Source organism: Procambarus clarkii, chromosome 20, assembly GCF_040958095.1.
Source record: "Procambarus clarkii isolate CNS0578487 chromosome 20, FALCON_Pclarkii_2.0, whole genome shotgun sequence".
NCBI lineage: Eukaryota > Metazoa > Arthropoda > Malacostraca > Decapoda > Cambaridae > Procambarus > Procambarus clarkii.
The window spans coordinates 10907016-10930424 of record NC_091169.1 but is presented as its reverse complement, the minus strand read 5'-3'; the positions used below and the strand labels follow the sequence as shown (position 1 = coordinate 10930424).

At 40.7% G+C, this 23409-nt stretch overlaps 1 protein-coding gene across 2 annotated transcripts in view; it reads right to left on the bottom strand.

Annotated features, from left to right (window-relative positions):
* Positions 1-23409, bottom strand: part of LOC123755217 (integrin alpha-4) — a 194279-nt gene that overhangs the window by 81892 nt on the left and 88978 nt on the right. For both annotated transcript variants that reach the window (XM_069327620.1, XM_069327619.1), the window contains exons 16-17: positions 6358-6502; positions 5253-5457 (exon numbers count right to left, since the gene is read on the bottom strand). In XM_069327620.1, the coding sequence (XP_069183721.1) occupies positions 5253-5457; positions 6358-6502 (350 nt within the window). The remainder of the gene's footprint in view (positions 1-5252; positions 5458-6357; positions 6503-23409) is intronic.

Below are 23409 nucleotides of genomic sequence, written 5' to 3'. Positions count from 1 at the left end.
GATTCATAATAACTAGAGGACCTCAAGAATACTCAGTAGTACAACCGCTCGTACGATTAGGTGATTATGTCAGGTCTATTCAGGCCATAGTTGTAGATCAAATCCCATTTGACCTAAATATTAATTGTCTAGGGTACTGGTAGTAGTTGTAGTAGGAGGCATTCTTCAGTCTCTGCAGACTATGGAGTTGTGCTCTGGTTGCTCTCCAGAGCGCAAAGCCTGGGTAGGTCGACAAGAAGGAGAAGCTGTTACCCATGCTGCAGGTCCCTCCCTCGCCACGTTGTTGAAATTATCCAGTGGAAAGGCAAATGCCAATACACATGGTTCCAGCACCGTTGCAGGAGCTGCCAGAGCGAGGTCGGAATCGACAACGAACTGCCTTATGGGCTCCAACTCTGGATATTTCATTGAGGTTGATTCCTGAAGCCTTTCCCAAAAGAGGGGTATGGCCACAAGGTAGCGGAGGTTTAGAATCAGGGTTTTCCTTCCCCTGGATGAGCTGCCTTCCCAGGCTAATGAGTGTTATCTACCCTCCGGGTAGATGGGACTTTACCCATCTACGGTCGAGGCTACACAGCCAATTTGCTACAGGAAAATTGAACTAAGTTGGTTGACAACCAGTTAATGTCTGACAACCTCAACAATGTAAATATACTAGTAGGAACAGATTACTATTACCAGTTTATTACTGGTCATTTTAAACAACAGGGCATGAATTTGCTCCGATCTGCAGGTAGTTACTTAATGACAGGTAAAGTTTCAAACCTGAACAAGCCTATGCCTGCTAACAACAATGTTAGTTGAAATTAATCAGCAGTAAATTAATTCTCCAGCAACAAGCATAAAGGATAAACCCAGCTGAGTCATAAATCCAGATTGAGTCTAGTACAATTAGTATTAACCGAGATGTTTTATGGATCTCAGTTGAAAATCAGTGGTCCGCAGCCTAAACAGGTGCATGTCACAGTGACCAAGCCTCTGAACCCACTGCAGACCCAGAATTATTCTCGACAGTAATAATTGACCACACTCAGTCTCCTTATGTAACTAGTAAAATTAGGCTAGAGATTCTAGCACCCAATGCATCTAGCAGTACTATGAAGTCATCAAGAAAATTCTATACCTGCAAATTTACCAGGACCAAGGTCCAAAATAATCTAGCGCTTAAGGTCTGCCAAGAAAACCTTAGGTTATTGTTAACCAGACAACCACATTTATTCAAAGTTTTCTGCACTAGGATTCTAGTGATTTATTTGCTTTAGTTTTTGTTTGAGCTGTTTTTCCTTTTTCGCTTCTTCTCTTAAGCAATCATAGAAACGATTTTTAAGGAATCCTAGCATGAGCAAGATTGACAACTTGCAAATTATTAAGTGAACATGTAACTGGGAACTATAAACCGTGAAACTTATACGTTGGGATAATTCGTTACAAATTATCTTCCAAGCAAGTTTGGTTGTAGTAACAATAATAATTCTTCCAGCAACCTTAGGTTTCTCATCATTTAATGAATTAACATTAAACTTTAATTTACTGTAACTTAACATGCTTAATACGAGCAGACTTACTGCTCAGACCTGAATCTTTAATAGATTCTATGCTAAGCTATCCCTCAAGATGGTTCCTGCACTTATTCAACCTGAATAAAACGAGCAGACTCAACTGCTCACCTATGAATTAACATGACATTCGAGCGCATTATTGTTCCCCATGATACTTCGAGCGCATTATTGTTCCCCCATGATAATTCGAGCGCATTATTGTTCATCATGATAATTGAATCCATTATTGCTCCCCGCGATAATTCGAACGCATTATTGCTCAACAATGGCATTTGAGCGCCTTATTGCTCCCCACGCTAATTCAAACACATTGTTGCTCACCATGATCATTCGAGCCCCTTGTTGCTCACTATCATCTTGAGCATATTATTGTTCACCCCCATCATACGAGCATATTATTGTTCACCAGCATTATTCGAGCGCATTATTGTTCCCCATGAAAATTCGTGCACATTATTGTTCACCGGGATAATTGAGCCCATTATTGCTCTCCACGATAATTCGAAGGCCTTATTGCTCACTCATGATATTTGAACGCCTTCTTGTTCCCCACACTGATTCGAGCACATTTTTGCTCTCATATAGGATAACTTATAGTATATAATATAGGGCATAGAATAACTTATAGGATAACTTGTGCAACTATTATTACTCACCATGATAACCCGTGCAACTATTATTGCTCACCATGTAATTCTTCAAGTTACATGCTTCGTTAAGTCTTAAGAGGACTATAGTATTGTAACGTAATACCCATGAACTGCATAGGACCCACTACTCATAAATACTTTAGTTAGACTAAGTGTTTGTTAAGTCTCTAGAGGGCTATAGCATCGTAGCCTAACAGAATTCACACACGAGCAGCTCAACTGCTCACCATTAGCTAGGGTGACACAAAAATTCACAATTAGCATAGCCCTCTGCTTAGGTAGGTTTAGGGAAAATTAAACCATCTATTTAGGGAGATATTAAGGGACATTAGTTAGTGTCAACAGAGTACCAGCTGAGTCTGTGCACACAATTAAATATAGTTGACTATTAATAGAGACTGATTTAAATGAATATTATTATTTCTCATTTAAAGTTGAGGATGAATTAATGAGTCTTTAGTGACAAGCCTGTAAGCTGTAATTCAATTAGCTACAAGTCACAGTGACTAAACTACTAATCTCACTGTCGACTCAAGAGTCTTCCTTGATTTTAATGAATCAACATATTCAGTTCTCTAATATTAAATAACATTTAGCTAGGTTACAAACTTAGTTACACTATTAGTCTAAAGTGACTACTGCACCACAGTGCAAATTTAAACCACATCTAGTTCTGCCTAAGTGCAAACAATTCCTCATTTGAGTTTGAGGTGATCATGATGCTTCAGTGATGAATTATTGTCTAGTAACTCAACAGTTACAAGTCACAGTGACCCAAGATAGTGACCTAACCGTAGTTTCGAAGTCTCCTTGATCTTGAATGACATAATGATTAATACTTTATATTCTGTAATTAATGTATAATAATGCAGATTACAGATTATACAGTATTTTCTTCTGCCTAATTGCAGATCATAGACATCCGTTATTAAGAATATTTCTGAGGCTGCAGAACACTTCAGTGACTAAGTAATTCAACCATTACTCGTCATAGCGACACTAGTCATTGATTTTGCTGTAGATTTTGGAGAGTTCTTTATTTTAGATGACTTAATAATTGTATATTTTCAACATTAAATTTTTGTTCCCATAAAGACTAAGAGTCACATCTGTTCCACAGATACGGGACTTCCGTTATGGGCGTACTAACGTATTAACCTACTAACCCAATGTTTATAACTTTATAACTTCAGGGTAGAGAGACTGGTACGTCAGTACTAAGACATGAACTGCGACCCGAGATTCCCACCCACCCTGGAGTTATGTTGGAAATTTACAACACATAATCACTAACATTTTGTACTTTAAGAAGAATTCTTGTACTAACCATTATATTTACTAATACTACTAACAAGTAGTGTAATAATATTAATTCATTCCCTAGTGCGTAATAACCGCGCCAAAGTTTTCCAACTATCCATGGCGATGTTGTGTCAGCAAGCCCGCCACAGGGAATAATTTTCCACATATCTGTGGATCGATTAGTCCAGTTATTTAACTTTCCTTTATTAAGGATAATCGTTTATTAATAAGTTTACTTTATTTAGTATATTACTGTTTACTGGAATTCATTTATCAAGCTAGATTAGCTGTTCCAGTGAATAATATTATTATGCAAAATAATTTCCACTCTAACTCTTTCTCGTTTATATATTTAATAATATATAACACGTTGAGGTAGAGACTAAATTAGTCTAGGTTCATAGTCTAGATATTAATCATAGTCTAAATTAAGAGACATGCACTACGAGAAAATATATTGCCACATAATACATTTTTTTATGACGCAAATATTCGTCAAACCCACTTCCTTCTATATATAACAATAAATAAATAATATAATTTACGCTCGGGTCCCACCTGGGAACTGTTGCGCATGCGCCACCCCGAGAGAGAAGGCAGGGGAGAGGGACGACAGCAATATTTCTGGCGACAAGCAGTGTCTGGAGCTCGCGTAATTTACCAGCCCGTATTTGCGCCATCCTGGCAGCAGCGGATGTCAGAGTGCTGGAGCGGCTTCATCATTAATCAGACGCTCGGCTCGCCGAGCATAAAAGACGCTAAGTTCCTTATAGTTATAATATTGGTGATCACTAAAGTTTTAACTTATAGGATGTTCGTCGGTAGGCCGCATGGACTCTAAATATCACCAAGTACGTCCCATGCTAGATTGTCTCCACATTTTTAATTCAGAAATAGATGCAAATTAGCATTGGTATAGGCAAATCTTACATTTTACCCATATTTCAGCTTGTGCCATAGTGATAAGAAGGGTGATAAGTCTCTACCTCAACGTGTTATGGGACAGCCAGTTTCGACAAGTATTCTTGACGTGACTGCCCTGACGCTTACTTCTATTTCTACAACACAGCTAAGCTGTTGTTTATGTTTTGAACTAGTAGATTACTAACATTTATATATTTTTGCCATATAAATTATTACTGATATTCTTGATTTCTTATTGGCTTATATTTGATATACATTAGTGTCTAATTTATTGTTCAAGTAATGCATTAGTTTCCTTGTACTATTATACAAACCCCCAAAGAGTATGGAGGGATTTGGCTCTATAATTTAATTATTATTCTACAGTCCATTATTGCTCTAAGATTTCCATGAACTATTATTTCCGAGATCCATAGGCACTGGTTCTCTAATTTATTACAATTCATATATTTAATTTATTTCTCCCATAAAGGGAGTGGTCCTTCGATATTATTAAAATTATTATTATTATTAATATTCTGGAGCCAGATTTTCCCACAACAAGCACACAAGCACAAAACTGGGGAATGGAGCTGGAAGAGGAAGGAATTATAAAAAAATGCAAAACAATGACGTTTGGGAGGAAAACTCCACACATGAGAATATAATAGATATGACTAGAGCATTAGACAGTCTGGAAAAGTTTTATGACAGTCATGATAAATAGAAGACTGGAGCTAGAGCTCTGTCCTCGCAAACCCCATCAGGGTTTCATAGGCAAACACATCCAAACATGGAAGCCACACAGCTGCCAGTGGCGCAACAAGTACCGACTCACCTCGCGCTGATAGAAGGGATTCTGCAAGGTACAGTAGGCGGTGGTGGAGTTGATGATCTTACAGGAGTATGGGAGAGTTCTGATGCCCAGGCCGGGGGGAAGGCTCATCTGCACCCACCCCAGGTACGCTGGCTCACCTCTCGCCTTCACCTTCACAGTTATGGTCAGGGGGTTCAGGCTGCCCACTGTGTACCTGCCTGACGCTCTATGGGAGGGAGGAGTGAATGAGGGTGTTAGAGAGGAGTGAGGAAGGGTAGGAGGGAGGGGTGAGTGAGGGTGGGAGAGAGGAGTGAGGGAGGGAGGGGTGAGTGAGGGTGGGAGAGATAGATGTGGGTGTTAATATCTGGAAGCAACTGTTGACACATCTCCAAGAACACATGCGGATGTTCACTAATCTACCTCCAGCCAAGAGGTAGATTACTTCACTAATAAATGAAGCTAAATAATAAACTCAAACATTCCTAGGCCTAGTATAGCACACATATGTACTATATTAGGCCTCAGATGTCGTGTATTTAGGATTAGAAAGGTTAGGTTTAGTTAGTTTAGTTTGTCAAAGCAACACAAGTAAAAAAAAATCCTGTTTGTCCAACTCAATAGTTCCGAGTTCTACTTTTAATTTCGTTGTACGTCGGTATATACTATGGTCCGCATCGTGACTATTAGTACTACCAAAACAGGAGGATGGGCTGGTTGAGTACTGAATACGGGGACAGCCTTCAAGGTTCCTTGTTTAAAAGGTCAAAGATTAAACCAGACAAAACAAAACAACAGTGTCATTTGCAATGTAAGTACTAGGTAGTTCAAATTAATAATTAATACCAGAACATTAGCAGTCATTAACACTAAACGTTCAATTCATAATTGAACGTTCACTCATTCATAACAGCCTTATATGCATTATAACTGAACTGTCTCAAAGACTAGATATCCAGTGAACGCTAATCTCGGGCACTTCCACTCATAAAGCCGCTGCATTGTTAACTACCATGACTAATAAACTTCCCCGTTCCAGACAACTGTGAGTGCCAGTTAACGAGACACAGTCAGTGGGTTCCACAGTTCAAGTCTCTGTTTAGTTCACTCATAAGAAGAGTCCACTCACAGGCCAGAGGTCCAGGCAGCTGTGATGGTCAGGTCTGGGTTGCAGACGCCGTCAGTACCACAACCAAGAGCCAGTGGGAAGGAGATCTTAGCACTCGTGGAGGCCCAGGGAGCCAGCACCGAACACTCCACGCACCAAGGCCTCCCTGAGACAGACAAAGAGACATATATCTATTAAATTTTATTAAATATATCTAGTAAATTTATACTAAAATTTGCTCTTAATTTTTTTGACACAATTTGTATATGATTATAATAACCTCACGTTGACTACAAGTATAACTATGACCTCACGTTGACCACAACATAACTATGACCTCACGTTGATCACAACATAACTATGACCTCACGTTGACTACAAGTATAACTATGACCTCACGTTGACCACAACATAACTATGACCTCACGTTGACCACAACATAACTATGACCTCACGTTGACCACAACATAACTATGACCTCACGTTGACCACAACATAACTATGACCTCACGTTGATCACAACATAACTATGACCTCACGTTGACCACAACATAACTATGACCTCACGTTGACTACAAGTATAACTATGACCTCACGTTGACCACAACATAACTATGACCTCACGTTGACTACAAGTATAACTATGACCTCACGTTGACCACAAGCATAACTATGACCTCACGTTGACCACAAGCATAACTATGACCTCACGTTGACTACAAGTATAACTATGACCTCACGTTGACCACAGCATAACTATGACCTCACGTTGACCACAAGTATAACTATGACCTCACGTTGACCACAAGTATAACTATGACCTCACGTTGACTACAAGTATAACTATGACCTCACGTTGACCACAGCATAACTATGACATAACGTTGACCACAAGCATAACTATGACCTCACGTTGACCACAAGTATAACTATGACCTCACGTTGACTACAAGTATAACTATGACCTCACGTTGACCACAGCATAACTATGACATAACGTTGACCACAAGCATAACTATGACCTCACGTTGACTACAAGTATAACTATGACCTCACGTTGACCACAGCATAACTATGACCTCACGTTGACCACAAGCATAACTATGACCTCACGTTGACCACAAGCATAACTATGACCTCACGTTGACTACAAGTATAACTATGACCTCACGTTGACCACAGCATAACTATGACCTCACGTTGACCACAAGCATAACTATGACCTCACGTTGACTACAAGTATAACTATGACCTCACGTTGACTACAAGTATAACTATGACCTCACGTTGACTACAAGTATAACTATGACCTCACGTTGACTACAAGTATAACTATGACCTCACGTTGACTACAAGTATAACTATGACCTCACGTTGACCACAAGCATAACTATGACCTCACGTTGACCACAAGCATAACTATGACCTCACGTTGACTACAAGTATAACTATGACCTCACGTTGACCACAGCATAACTATGACCTCACGTTGACCACAAGCATAACTATGACCTCACGTTGACTACAAGTATAACTATGACCTCACGTTGACCACAAGTATAACTATGACCTCACGTTGACTTCAAGTATAACTATGACCTCACGTTGACTACAAGTATAACTGTGACCTCACGTTGACTACAAGTATAACTGTGACCTAACGTTGACCTCCCAGGAAAATTGTGGTTGGTCTATCCCATGCATAACCTCCAGGATAAAGTCTTGGTGGCCATACGTAAGCTCTCTCAGAAAGTCTGACTGTACCATAATTGGTACTGGACAAAGTCTTGCATCTATACCAATAAGAGAAAATGTACGTTTCTCTGTGCAGGGTGAGAGGTCAGACGCCTGCTGCTAGCCTTACCCAGCTTGGCAAGTGGGTGGCTTAGGGTTCTGATCCCATACACAGGCTGGTCGAAGTAGGCCTAAGCTAAATGATTTAACAAATGTTAGTATGCAGGCGATGAATCACAATAACGTGGCTGAAGTATGTTGACCAGACCACGCACTAGAAGGTGAAGGGACGACGACGTTTCGGTCCGTTCTGGACCATTCTGAAGTCAATTAAGAATGGCACTCAATCGACTTGAGAATGGTCCAGGACGGACCGAAATGTCGTCGTCCCTTCACCTTCTAGTGTGTAGTTTGGTCAACATACAAATGTTAGTAATTATAAACACCTCTTAGGCCTTTTCCTGGAGTCTTTCAAGGTGTCAACTGTGAAATATGGTGAGTGATTAAGGTTGAGTTGTTACTGGAAAAATAAAGATTAAGAAAGAGACGAGGAGAAGAAAAATAAAAAACGAAGCATCTGAGATAATTACACTTGTTTCAATAATTACATGCAGTCAACCCAACCATCTCTTTCCTGTAAAATCTCTGTGGCTCTATCATAGAAACTGAGTAAATTCAATACACAGGATCTTCCAGATCGAAACCCATACTGTCTGTCTGATATTATATTATTTCTCTCCAGGTGTTCTACCCATTTATATTTAATTATTTTTTCCAATATTTTGACTATTACACTTGCGAATGATACAGGTTTATAACTGAGGGGGTCTTTCCTGCTGCCACTTTTGTAGATTGGAACTATGTTAGCCTGTTTCCACACATCTGTTACGACTCCTGTACACAGGGATGACTGAAAAATCAGCCGAAGTGGTATGCTGAACTCAACTGCACATTCTCTCAGAACCCATGGTGAAACTCCATCTGGGCCAACTGCTTTGTTCTTACTTAGCTCCAAGAGCATTTGTTTCATTTCGTCTCTTGACACCTCTATGTGCTCTATGTTGTTCTCTGGAATTCTTATTGTATCTGGTTCCCTAAAGATCTCATTTTGTACAAACATACTTTGGAACTTTTCGTTTAATGTTCCACATATTTCCTTTTCATTTTCCGTGTATCTGTCCCCTATTTTCAATCTCTGAATATTATCCTTTACCTGCAGCTTGTTTTTAATGAATTTATAGAAAAGGCCTGGTCTGCTATTCCGTTCTCATAGTTCCTCTCAGCCTCTCTCCTTACTGACGTGTAGTTCTTTCTCGCATCTTTGTATCGTTGGTATGTTTGGGGGTTTGGCCTCTTTCTATAATGATTCCATGCCTGTGTCTTTTGATCTCTGGCCTTCTCGCAATTTCTGTTGAACCAATCCTGTTTAGTAGGTCTGCATCTCTATTTTGGTATCAATATTTGTGTGCGTTCATCGTATATTTTGCAAAATATGGCATACACCTCATTTACTTCCTTACCTTCCTTACCAATTATACCCATGAAAAAAATTTCTGTTCCCCATAGCGTCCTCTCTTGAAATCGAGTTTAACAACTGTTTCAATGTCCCCATTCTCTACCAGATTATATCGCAAAGCGTATTTAATGTCCAAGAGAACGTGATCATGATGAGTGTTATAGTGTGCTTGTATGGTGAGTGTTATAGTGTGCTTGTATGGTGAGTGTTATAGTGTGCTTGTATGGTGAGTGTTATAGTGTGCTTGTATTGTGAGTGTTATAGTGTGCTTGTATGGTGAGTGTTATAGTGTGCTTGTATGGTGTTATAGTGTGATTGTATGGTGAGTGTTATAGTGTGCTTGTATGGTGAGTGTTATAGTGTGCTTGTATGGTGTTAAAGTGTGCTTGTATAGTGAGTGTTATAGTGTGCTTGTATGGTGTTATAGTGTGCTTGTATGGTGAGTGTTATAGTGTGCTTGTATAGTGAGTGTTATAGTGTGCTTGTATGGTGAGTGTTATAGTGTGCTTGTATGGTGAGTGTTATAGTGTGCTTGTATGGTGTTATAGTGTGCTTGTATGGTGAGTGTTATAGTGTGCTTGTATGGTGTTATAGTGTGCTTGTATGGTGAGTGTTATAGTGTGCTTGTATGGTGTTATAGTGTGCTTGTATGGTATTATAGTGTGCTTGTATGGTGAGTGTTATAGTGTGCTTATATGATGAGTGTTATAGTGTGCTTGTATGGTGTTATAGTGTGCTTGTATGGTATTATAGTGTGCTTGTATGGTGAGTGTTATAGTGTGCTTGTATGGTGAGTGTTATAGTGTGCTTGTATGGTGAGTGTTATAGTGTGCTTGTATGGTGTTATAGTATGCTTGTATGGTGAGTGTTATAGTGTGTTTGTATGGTGAGTGTTATAGTGTGCTTGTATGGTGTTATAGTGTGCTTGTATGGTATTATAGTGTGCTTGTATGGTGAGTGTTATAGTGTGCTTGTATGGTGAGTGTTATGTTGTGCTAGTATGGTGAGTGTTATAGTGTGCTTGTATGGTGTTATAGTGTTCTTGTATGGTGAGTGTTATAGTGTGCTTGTATGGTGAGTGTTATAGTGTGCTTGTATGGTGAGTGTTATAGTGTGCTTGTATGGTGAGTGTTATAGTGTGCTTGTATGGTGAGTGTTATAGTGTGCTTGTATGGTGAGTGTTATAGTGTGCTTGTATGGTGAGTGTTATAGTGTGCTTGTATGGTGAGTGTTATAGTGTGCTTGTATGGTGAGTGTTATAGTGTGCTTGTATGGTGTTATAGTGTGCTTGTATGGCGAGTGTTATAGTGTGCTTGTATGGTGAGTGTTATAGTGTGCTTGTATGGTGTTATAGTGTGCTTGTATGGTGTTATAGTGTGCTTGTATGGTGTTATAGTGTGCTTGTATGGTGAGTGTTATAGTGTGCTTGTATGGTGAGTGTTATAGTGTGCTTGTATGGTGTTATAGTGTGCTTGTATGGCGAGTGTTATAGTGTGCTTGTATGGTGAGTGTTATAGTGTGCTTGTATGGTGTTATAGTGTGCTTGTATGGTATTATAAGTGCGTGTATGGGTGAGTGTTATAGTGTGTTGTATGGTGAGTGTTATAGTGTGCTAGTATGGTGAGTGTTATAGTGTGCTTGTATGGTGTTATAGTGTACTTGTATGGTGAGTGTTATAGTGTGCTTGTATGGTGAGTGTTATAGTGTGCTTGTATGGTGAGTGTGTATAGTGTGCTTGTATGGCGAGTGTTATAGTGTGCTTGTATGGAGTGTTATAGTGTGCTTGTATGGTGAGTGTTATAGTGTGCTTGTATGGTGAGTGTATAGTGTGCTTGTATGGTGAGTGTTATAGTGTGCTGTATGTGTTATAGTGTGCGTGTATGACGAGGTTATAGTGTGCTTGTATGGTGAGTGTTATAGTGTGCTGTATGGTGTTATAGTGTGCTTGTATGGTGTTATAGTGTGCTTGTATGGTGTTATAGTGTGCTTGTATGGTTATAGTGTGCTTGTATGGTGAGTGTTATAGTGTGCTTGTATGGTGTTATAGTGTGCTTGTATGGCGATGTGTTATAGTGTGCGTTGTATGGTGAGTGTTACAGTGTGCTTGTATGGTGTTATAGTGTGCGTGTATGGTGTTATAGTGTGCTTGTATGGTGTTATAGTGTGTTGTATGGTGTTATAGTGGCTTGTATGGTGTTATAGCTGTGACTTGTATGGTGAGTGTTTATAGTGTGCTTGTATGGTCGTTATAGTGTGCTTGTATGGTGAGTGTTATAGTGTGCTTGTCGTATGGTGAGTGTTTATAGTGTGCTTGTATTGTGCGACGTTTATATGTGTGCTTGTATGGTGAGTGTTATAGTGTGTTGTATGGTGTTATAGTGTGCTTGTATGGTGAGTGTTATAGTGTGCTTGTAATGATGACGTGTTATAGTGGTGCTTGTATGATGAGTGTATAGGTGCTTGTATGGTGAGTGTATAGTGTGCTTGTATGGTGTTATAGTGTGCTTGTATGGTGAGTGTTATAGTGTGCTTGCATGGTGTTGTAGTGTGCTTGTATGGTGAGTGTTATAGTGTGCTTGTATGGTGAGTGTTATAGTGTGCTTGTATGGTGAGTGTTATAGTGTGCTTGTATGGTGAGTGTTATAGTGTGCTTGTATGGTGAGTGTTATAGTGTGCTTGTATGGTGAGTGTTATAGTGTGCTTGTATGGTGAGTGTTATAGTGTGCTTGTATGGTGAGTGTTATAGTGTGCTTGTATGGTGAGTGTTATAGTGTGCTTGTATGGTGTTGTAGTGTGCTTGTATAGTGAGTGTTATAGTGTGCTTGTATGGTGAGTGTTATAGTGTGCTTGTATGGTGAGTGTTATTGTGTGCTTGTATGGTGTTATAGTGTGCTTGTATGGTGTTATAGTGTGCGTGTATGGTGTTATAGTGTGCTTGTATGGTGAGTGTTATAGTGTGCTTGTATGGTGTTGTAGTGTGCTTGTATGGTGTTATAGTGTGCTTGTATGGTGAGTGTTATAGTGTGCTTGTATGGTGTTATAGTGTGCTTGTATGGTGTTATAGTGTGCTTGTATGGTGTTATAGTGTGCTTGTATGGTGAGTGTTATAGTGTGCTTGTATGGTGTTATAGTGTGCTTGTATGGTGTTATAGTGTGCTTGTATGGTGTTATAGTGTGCTTGTATGGCGAGTGTTATAGTGTGCTTGTATGGTGAGTGTTATAGTGTGCTTGTATGGTGTTATAGTGTGCGTGTATGGTGTTATAGTGTGCTTGTATGGTGTTATAGTGTGCTTGTATGGTGTTATAGTGTGCTTGTATGGTGAGTGTTATAGTGTGCTTGTATGGTGTTATAGTGTGCTTGTATGGTGAGTGTTATAGTGTGCTTGTATGGTGAGTGTTATAGTGTGCTTGTATGGCGAGTGTTATAGTGTGCTTGTATGATGAGTGTTATAGTGTGCTTGTATGGTGAGTGTTATAGTGTGCTTGTATGGTGTTATAGTGTGCTTGTATGGTGAGTGTTATAGTGTGCTTGCATGGTGTTGTAGTGTGCTTGTATGGTGAGTGTTATAGGGTGCTTGCATGGTGTTGTAGTGTGCTTGTATGGTGAGTGTTATAGTGTGCTTGTATGGTGAGTGTTATAGTGTGCTTGTATGGTGAGTGTTATAGTGTGCTTGTATGGTGAGTGTTATAGTGTGCTTGTATGGTGAGTGTTATAGTGTGCTTGTATGGTGAGTGTTATAGTGTGCTTGTATGGTGAGTGTTATAGTGTGCTTGTATGGTGAGTGTTATAGTGTGCTTGTATGGTGTTGTAGTGTGCTTGTATAGTGAGTGTTATAGTGTGCTTGTATGGTGAGTGTTATAGTGTGCTTGTATGGTGAGTGTTATTGTGTGCTTGTATGGTGTTATAGTGTGCTTGTATGGTGTTATAGTGTGCGTGTATGGTGTTATAGTGTGCTTGTATGGTGAGTGTTATAGTGTGCTTGTATGGTGTTGTAGTGTGCTTGTATGGTGTTATAGTGTGCTTGTATGGTGAGTGTTATAGTGTGCTTGTATGGTGTTATAGTGTGCTTGTATGGTGTTATAGTGTGCTTGTATGGTGTTATAGTGTGCTTGTATGGTGAGTGTTATAGTGTGCTTGTATGGTGTTATAGTGTGCTTGTATGGTGTTATAGTGTGCTTGTATGGTGTTATAGTGTGCTTGTATGGCGAGTGTTATAGTGTGCTCGTATGGTGAGTGTTATAGTGTGCTTGTATGGTGTTATAGTGTGCGTGTATGGTGTTATAGTGTGCTTGTATGGTGTTATAGTGTGCTTGTATGGTGTTATAGTGTGCTTGTATGGTGAGTGTTATAGTGTGCTTGTATGGTGTTATAGTGTGCTTGTATGGTGAGTGTTATAGTGTGCTTGTATGGTGAGTGTTATAGTGTGCTTGTATGGCGAGTGTTATAGTGTGCTTGTATGGTGAGTGTTATAGTGTGCTGTATGGTGTTATAGTGTGCTTGTATGGTGAGTGTTATAGTGTGCTTGTATGGTGAGTGTTATAGTGTGCTTGTATGATGAGTGTTATAGTGTGCTTGTATGGTGAGTGTTATAGTGTGCTTGTATGGTGTTATAGTGTGCTTGTATGGTGAGTGTTATAGTGTGCTTGCATGGTGTTGTAGTGTGCTTGTATGGTGAGTGTTATAGTGTGCTTGTATGGTGAGTGTTATAGTGTGCTTGTATGGTGAGTGTTATAGTGTGCTTGTATGGTGAGTGTTATAGTGTGCTTGTATGGTGAGTGTTATAGTGTGCTTGTATGGTGAGTGTTATAGTGTGCTTGTATGGTGGTGTTAAGTGTGCTTGTATAGTGAGTGTTATAGTGTGCTTGTATGGTGAGAGTTATAGTGTGCTTGTATGGTGAGTGTTATAGTGTGCTTGTATGGGTGTTATAGTGTGCTTGTATGGTGAGTGTATAGTGTGCTTGTATGGTGTTGTAGTGTGCTTGTATGGTGTTATAGTGTGCTTGTATGGTTGTTATAGTGTGCTTGTATGGTGAGTGTTATAGTGTGCTTGTATGGTGTTATAGTGTGCTTGTATGGTGAGTGTTATAGGTGCTGTATGGGAGTGTTATAGTGTGCGTGTATGGGTGTTATAGTGTGCTTGTATGGTGAGTGTTATAGTGTGCTTGTATGGTGTTGTAGTGTGCTTGTATGGTGTTATAGTGTGCTTGTATTGCTGAGTGTTATAGTGTGCTTGTATGGTGTTATAGTGTGCTTGTATGGTGTTATAGTGTGCTTGTATGGGTGTTATAGTGTGCTTGTAGGTGAGTGTTATAGTGTGCTGTATGGTGTGTAGTGTGCTTTGTATGGTGTTATAGTGTGCTTGTATGAGTGAGGTGTTATAGTGTGCTTGTATGGTGAGTGTTATAGTGTGCTTGTATGGTGTTTATAGTGTGCTTGTACTGGTGTTATAGTGTGCTGTATGGCTGTTTACTAGTGTGCCTTGTATGGCGAGTGGTATAGTGTGCCTTTGTAGGGTGTTATAGTGGTGCCTTGTATGGTGGAGTGGTATTGTGTGCTTGTATGGTGTTATAGTGTGCTTGTATGGTGAGGGTTATTGTGTGCTTGTATGGTGTTATAAGTGTGCTGTTATGGGGTTATAGTGTGCTTGTATTGGTGATGTTAATAGTGTGCTTGTAATGGTGTTATAGTGTGCTTGTATGGTGTTATAGTGTGCTTGTATGGTGTTTAGATGTGTACTTGTATGGTGAGTGTTATTAGTGTGCTTGTATGGTAGTGTTATAGTGTGCTTGTATGGTGTTATAGTGTGCTTGTATGGTGTTATAGTGTGCTTGTATGGTGTTATAGTGTACTTGTATGGGTGAGTGTTATAGTGTGCTGTATGGTGAGTGTTATAGTGTGCTTGTATGGTGATGTTATAGTGTGCTTGTATGGTGAGTGTTATTGTGTGCTTGTATGGTGTTATAGTGTGCTTGTATTGTGTTATAGTGTGCTTGTATGGTGTTATAGTGTCTTGTATGGTGAGTTATAGTGTGCTTGTATGGTGGTGTTTATAGTGTGCTTGTTGGCGAGTGTTATAGTGTGCGTTGTATGGTGAGTGTTATAGTGTGCTTGTATGGTGAGTGTTATAGTGTGCTTGTATGGTGAGTGTTATAGTGTGCTTGTATGGTGAGTGTTATAGTGTGCTTGTATGGTGAGTGTTATAGTGTGCTTGTATGGTGAGTGTTATAGTGTGCTTGTATGGTGTTGTATAGTGTGCTTGTATAGTGAGTGTTATAGTGTGCTTGTATGGTGTTATAGTGTGCTTGTATGGTGAGTGTTATAGTGTGCTTGTATGGTGTTATAGTGTGCTTGTATGGTGTTATAGTGTGCTTGTATGGTGTTATAGTGTGCTTGTATGGTGAGTGTTATAGTGTGCTTGTATGGTGTTATAGTGTGCTTGTATGGTGTTATAGTGTGCTTGTATGGTGAGTGTTATAGTGTGCTTGTATGGTGAGTGTTATAGTGTGTCTTGTATGGTGTTATAGTGTGCTTGTATGGTGGTTATAGTGTGCTTGTATGGTGGTTATAGTGTGCTTGTATGGTGAGTGTTATAGTGTGCTTGTATGGTGTTATAGTGTGCTTGTATGGTGTTATAGTGTGCTTGTATGGTGTTATAGTGTGCTTGTATGGCGAGTGTTATAGTGTGCTTGTATGGTGAGTGTTATAGTGTGCTTGTATGGTGTTATAGTGTGCGTGTATGGTGTTATAGTGTGCTTGTATGGTGTTATAGTGTGCTTGTATGGTGTTATAGTGTGCTTGTATGGTGAGTGTTATAGTGTGCTTGTATGGTGTTATAGTGTGCTTGTATGGTGAGTGTTATAGTGTGCTTGTATGGTGAGTGTTATAGTGTGCTTGTATGGTGAGTGTTATAGTGTGCTTGTATGGTGAGTGTTATAGTGTGCTTGTATGGTGAGTGTTATAGTGTGCTTGTATGGTGAGTGTTATAGTGTGCTTGTATGGTGAGTGTTATAGTGTGCTTGTATGGTGTTATAGTGTGCTTGTATGGTGAGTGTTATAGTGTGCTTGTATGGTGTTATAGTGTGCTTGTATGGTGAGTGTTATAGTGTGCTTGTATGGTGAGTGTTATAGTGTGCTTGTATGGTGAGTGTTATAGTGTGCTTGTATGGTGAGTGTTATAGTGTGCTTGTATGGTGAGTGTTATAGTGTGCTTGTATGGTGAGTGTTATAGTGTGCTTGTATGGTGAGTGTTATAGTGTGCTTGTATGGTGAGTGTTATAGTGTGCTTGTATGGTGTTGTAGTGTGCTTGTATAGTGAGTGTTATAGTGTGCTTGTATGGTGAGTGTTATAGTGTGCTTGTATGGTGAGTGTTATTGTGTGCTTGTATGGTGTTATAGTGTGCTTGTATGGTGTTATAGTGTGCGTGTATGGTGTTATAGTGTGCTTGTATGGTGAGTGTTATAGTGTGCTTGTATGGTGTTGTAGTGTGCTTGTATGGTGTTATAGTGTGCTTGTATGGTGAGTGTTATAGTGTGCTTGTATGGTGTTATAGTGTGCTTGTATGGTGTTATAGTGTGCTTGTATGGTGTTATAGTGTGCTTGTATGGTGAGTGTTATAGTGTGCTTGTATGGTGTTATAGTGTGCTTGTATGGTGTTATAGTGTGCTTGTATGGTGTTATAGTGTGCTTGTATGGCGAGTGTTATAGTGTGCTTGTATGGTGAGTGTTATAGTGTGCTTGTATGGTGTTATAGTGTGCGTGTATGGTGTTATAGTGTGCTTGTATGGTGTTATCGTGTGCTTGTATGGTGTTATAGTGTGCTTGTATGGTGAGTGTTATAGTGTGCTTGTATGGTGTTATAGTGTGCTTGTATGGTGAGTGTTATAGTGTGCTTGTATGGTGAGTGTTATAGTGTGCTTGTATGGCGAGTGTTATAGTGTGCTTGTATGGTGAGTGTTATAGTGTGCTTGTATGGTGTTATAGTGTGCTTGTATGGTGAGTGTTATAGTGTGCTTGTATGGTGAGTGTTATAGTGTGCTTGTATGATGAGTGTTATAGTGTGCTTGTATGGTGAGTGTTATAGTGTGCTTGTATGGTGTTATAGTGTGCTTGTATGGTGAGTGTTATAGTGTGCTTGCATGGTGTTGTAGTGTGCTTGTATGGTGAGTGTTATAGTGTGCTTGTATGGTGAGTGTTATAGTGTGCTTGTATGGTGAGTGTTATAGTGTGCTTGTATGGTGAGTGTTATAGTGTGCTTGTATGGTGAGTGTTATAGTGTGCTTGTATGGTGAGTGTTATAGTGTGCTTGTATGGTGTTGTAGTGTGCTTGTATAGTGAGTGTTATAGTGTGCTTGTATGGTGAGAGTTATAGTTTGCTTGTATGGTGAGTGTTATTGTGTGCTTGTATGGTGTTATAGTGTGCTTGTATGGTGAGTGTTATAGTGTGCTTGTATGGTGTTGTAGTGTGCTTGTATGGTGTTATAGTGTGCTTGTATGGTGTTATAGTGTGCTTGTATGGTGAGTGTTATAGTGTGCTTGTATGGTGTTATAGTGTGCTTGTATGGTGAGTGTTATAGTGTGCTTGTATGGTGAGTGTTATAGTGTGCGTGTATGGTGTTATAGTGTGCTTGTATGGTGAGTGTTATAGTGTGCTTGTATGGTGTTGTAGTGTGCTTGTATGGTGTTATAGTGTGCTTGTATTGTGAGTGTTTATAGTGTGCTTGTATGGTGTTATAGTGTGCTTGTATGGTGTTATAGTGTGCTTGTATGGTGTTATAGTGTGCTTGTATGGTGAGTGTTATAGTGTGCTTGTATGGTGTTGTAGTGTGCTTGTATGGTGTTATAGTGTGCTTGTATGGTGAGTGTTATAGTGTGCTTGTATGGTGAGTGTTATAGTGTGCTTGTATGGTGTTATAGTGTGCTTGTATGGTGTTATAGTGTGCTTGTATGGTGTTATAGTGTGCTTGTATGGCGAGTGTTATAGTGTGCTTGTATGGTGTTATAGTGTGCTTGTATGGTGAGTGTTATTGTGTGCTTGTATGGTGTTATAGTGTGCTTGTATGGTGAGTGTTATTGTGTGCTTGTATGGTGTTATAGTGTGCTTGTATGGTGTTATAGTGTGCTTGTATGGTGTTATAGTGTGCTTGTATGGTGTTATAGTGTGCTTGTATGGTGTTATAGTGTGCTTGTATGGTGTTATAGTGTACTTGTATGGTGAGTGTTATAGTGTGCTTGTATGGTGAGTGTTATAGTGTGCTTGTATGGTGTTATAGTGTGCTTGTATGGTGTTATAGTGTGCTTGTATGGTGTTATAGTGTACTTGTATGGTGAGTGTTATAGTGTGCTTGTATGGTGAGTGTTATAGTGTGCTTGTATGGTGAGTGTTATAGTGTGCTTGTATGGTGAGTGTTATTGTGTGCTTGTATGGTGTTATAGTGTGCTTGTATGGTGTTATAGTGTGCTTGTATGGTGTTATAGTGTACTTGTATGGTGAGTGTTATAGTGTGCTTGTATGGTGAGTGTTATAGTGTGCTTGGTTGGCGAGTGTTATAGTGTGCTTGTATGATGAGTGTTATAGTGTGCTTGTATGGTGAGTGTTATAGTGTGCTTGTATGGTGTTATAGTGTGCTTGTATGGTGAGTGTTATAGTGTGCTTGCATGGTGTTGTAGTGTGCTTGTATGGTGAGTGTTATAGTGTGCTTGTATGGTGAGTGTTATAGTGTGCTTGTATGGTGAGTGTTATAGTGTGCTTGTATGGTGTTGTAGTGTGCTTGTGTAGTGAGTGTTATAGTGTGCTTGTATGGTGAGTGTTATAGTGTGCTTGTATGGTGAGTGTTATAGTGTGCTTGTATGGTGTTATAGTGTGCTTGTATGGTGTTATAGTGTGCGTGTATGGTGTTATAGTGTGCTTGTATGGTGAGTGTTATAGTGTGCTTGTATGGTGTTGTAGTGTGCTTGTATGGTGTTATAGTGTGCTTGTATGGTGAGTGTTATAGTGTGCTTGTATGGTGTTATAGTGTGCTTGTATGGTGTTATAGTGTGCTTGTATGGTGTTATAGTGTGCTTGTATGCTGAGTGTTATAGTGTGCTTGTATGGTGTTGTAGTGTGCTTGTATGGTGTCATAGTGTGCATGTATGGTGTTATAGTGTGCTTGTATGATGTTATAGTGTGCTTGTATGGTGTTATAGTGTGCTTGTATGGTGTTATAGTGTGCTTGTATGGCGAGTGTTATAGTGTGCTTGTATGGTGTTATAGTGTGCTTGTATGGTGAGTGTTATTGTGTGCTTGTATGGTGTTATAGTGTGCTTGTATGGTGTTATAGTGTGCTTGAATGGTGTTATAGTGTGCTTGTATGGTGTTATAGTGTACTTGTATGGTGAGTGTTATAGTGTGCTTGTATGGTGAGTGTTATAGTGTGTTTGTATGGTGAGTGTTATAGTGTGCTTGTATGGTGAGTGTTATAGTGTGCTTGTATGGTGAGTGTTATAGTGTGCTTGTATGGTGTTATAGTGTGCGTGTATGGTGAGTGTTATAGTGTGCTTGTATGGTGTGTGTTATAGTGTGCTTGTATGGTGAGTGTTATAGTGTGCTTGCATGGTGAGTGTTATAGTGTGCTTGTATGGTGAGTGTTATAGTGTGCTTGTATGGTGTTATAGTGTGCTTGTATGGTGTTATAGTGTGCTTGTATGGTGTTATAGTGTGCTTGTATGGTGTTGTAGTGTGCTTGTATGGTGTCATAGTGTGCTTGTATGGTGTTATAGTGTGCTTGTATGATGTTATAGTGTGCTTGTATGGTGTTATAGTGTGCTTGTATGGTGTTATAGTGTGCTTGTATGGTGTTATAGTGTGCTTGTATGGCGAGTGTTATAGTGTGCTTGTATGGTGTTATAGTGTGCTTGTATGGTGAGTGTTATTGTGTGCTTGTATGGTGTTATAGTGTGCTTGTATGGTGTTATAGTGTGCTTGAATGGTGTTATAGTGTGCTTGTATGGTGTTATAGTGTACTTGTATGGTGAGTGTTATAGTGTGCTTGTATGGTGAGTGTTATAGTGTGTTTGTATGGTGAGTGTTATAGTGTGCTTGTATGGTGAGTGTTATAGTGTGCTTGTATGGTGAGTGTTATAGTGTGCTTGTATGGTGTTATAGTGTGCGTGTATGGTGAGTGTTATAGTGTGCTTGTATGGTGAGTGTTATAGTGTGCTTGTATGGTGAGTGTTATAGTGTGCTTGCATGGTGAGTGTTTTAGTGTGCTTGTATGGTGAGTGTTATAGTGTGCTTGTATGGTGTTATAGTGTGCTTGTGGTGGACCCACATAGTGTGCTAGGGGTGGACCCACATAGTGTGCTTGGGGTCGACCCACATAGTGTGCTAGGGATCAACCCACATAGTGTGCTTGGGGTCGACCCACATAGTGTGCTTGGGGTCGACCCACATAGTGTGCTAGGGGTGGACCCACATAGTGTGCTTGGGGTCGACCCACATAGTGTGCTAGGGATCAACCCACATAGTGTGCTTGGGGTCGACCCACATAGTGTGCTTGGGGTCGATCCACATAGTGTGCTAGGGATCAACCCACATAGTGTGCTTGGGGTCGACCCACATAGTGTGCTAGGGATCAACCCACATAGTGTGCTTGGGGTCGACCCACATAGTGTGCTTGGGGTCGACCCACATAGTGTGCTTGGGGTCAACCCACATAGTGTGCTTGGGGTCGACCCACATAGTGTGCTTGGGGTCGACCCACATAGTGTGCTTGGGGTCAACCCACATAGTGTGCTTGGGGTCGACCCACATAGTGTGCTAGGGGTCGACCCACATAGTGTGCTTGGGGTCGACCCACATAGTGTACTTGGGGTCGACCCACATAGTGTGCTAGGGGTCGACCCACATAGTGTGCTTGGGGTCGACCCACACAGTGTGCTTGGGGTCAACCCACATAGTGTGCTTGGGGTCGACCCACATAGTGTGCTTGGGGTCGACCCACATAGTGTGCTAGGGGTCGACCCCACATAGTGTGCTTGGGGTCGACCCACACAGTGTGCTTGGGGTCGACCCACATAGTGTGCTTGGGGTCAACCCACATAGTGTGCTTGGGGTCGACCCACATAGTGTGCTTGGGGTCGACCCACATAGTGTGCTTGGGGTCAACCCACATAGTGTGCTTGGGGTCGACCCACATAGTGTGCTTGGGGTCGACCCACATAGTGTGCTTGGGGTCGACCCACGTGCCCTACTCAAGAAGTAACGCCTGATTTTCCCAGTCCCAGGTATTCCTCTTTAGTTTGAAATGTGGGGTTTATGGTCCATAGAGTTTTGACGTGATTAACACATGTTATCGATGCTCAGCTAACGTTGATAACGTTAATTAAACCCTGTTTCACTGTCAGAAACATTGATTTAACGTCGATAACGTTGATTCAGTGCTACTGGAGTATATTTTACCCACGGTGAGAGAGAACAGGAAGAATGAAGGGAGAGAGGAAGAGAGAGAGAGAGAGAGAGAGAGAGAGAGAGAGAGAGAGAGAGAGAGAGAGAGAGAGAGAGAGAGAGAGAGGAAGAGAGAGAGAGAGAGAGAGAGAGAGAGAGAGAGAGAGAGAGAGAGAGAGAGAGAGAGAGAGAGAGAGAGAGAGAGAGAGAGAGAGAGAGAGAGAGAGAGAGAGAGAGAGAGAGAGAGAGAGAGAGAGAGAGAGAGAGAGAGAGAGAGAGAGAGAGAGAGAGAGAGAGAGAAGCAGAGAGACAGAACGGGTAGGGAGGGGGGGGGGAGGGAGAGGCGCAGATGGAAGAGGGGAGAGAGAGATTGAGAGATAAACAGAGACTCGGGCACCGCTGGCTTGCCTATATAGTTATCCCATATATGACCCCAGCCAAAATCTGACCCTATTGCACAGATACAATATATTCTAGCAAAAGTTGGCTTCGTTCTCCACTCCCAATTGGGGGATCCCTGGTTCGATTCCCCTAGCTCGACCGAAATGGTTTGGCACGTTGCCTTTCGCCTAATGCTTCTGTATAGTCGATAGGTATTTGGGAGTTATTCAACTGTTGTGGGGTTTCATCCCCGGGAAAGTCAATAGTTCGATCATAAGAAGCCCTCTATACAAGTCGTAAGTATAAATTACTATTATTGACCTTGTTAATGTTCGACTCTGTTACGTATATGACTTCTACACAAAGTCTGACTCTGTCCCATATATGACCGCTACACAAAGTCTGACTCTGTTCCATATATGACTTCTCAGCCAGATTCTGAGCCCATCGCATTCTTGACCTCCTGGAAAAAGTCTGACACCATCCCACATTCACACGGCACAACATCACATACACACTAACATAGATGGAATTTCAAATAAAGCAAATGAGCTTGGAGAATGGGTACTAGAGGAAAACCCAGACATAATAGCTCTCACAGAAACAAAGCTAACGAAAACCATAACAAATGCAGTGTTCCCACAGGAATATTATGTTATGAGGAAAGGGACAGAAGGAAGAGGCGGTGGTGGTGTAGCTCTGCTGGTAAGAAAGGGCTGGGACTTTGAGGAGATGGTTATCCAGGGCTGTGAGGGTTTCAGTGACTACATAGCAGGTACCATAACAACTGGAGGACAAAAAATTATAGCCGTAGTCATATATAACCCACCACCGAATGACAGAAGATCCAGACAGGAATATGATAGAAACAACATGGCCACCATTAACATAATAGAGAGAGCAGCTTCTGTTGCCAGCAGGAATGGATCTGGACTGCTAATCATGAGAGACTTACATGAGATCCGCATGAAGGCCCAGAAACATGGAGAGCTAAGCTGCTGTAAGTGGCAGCAAGA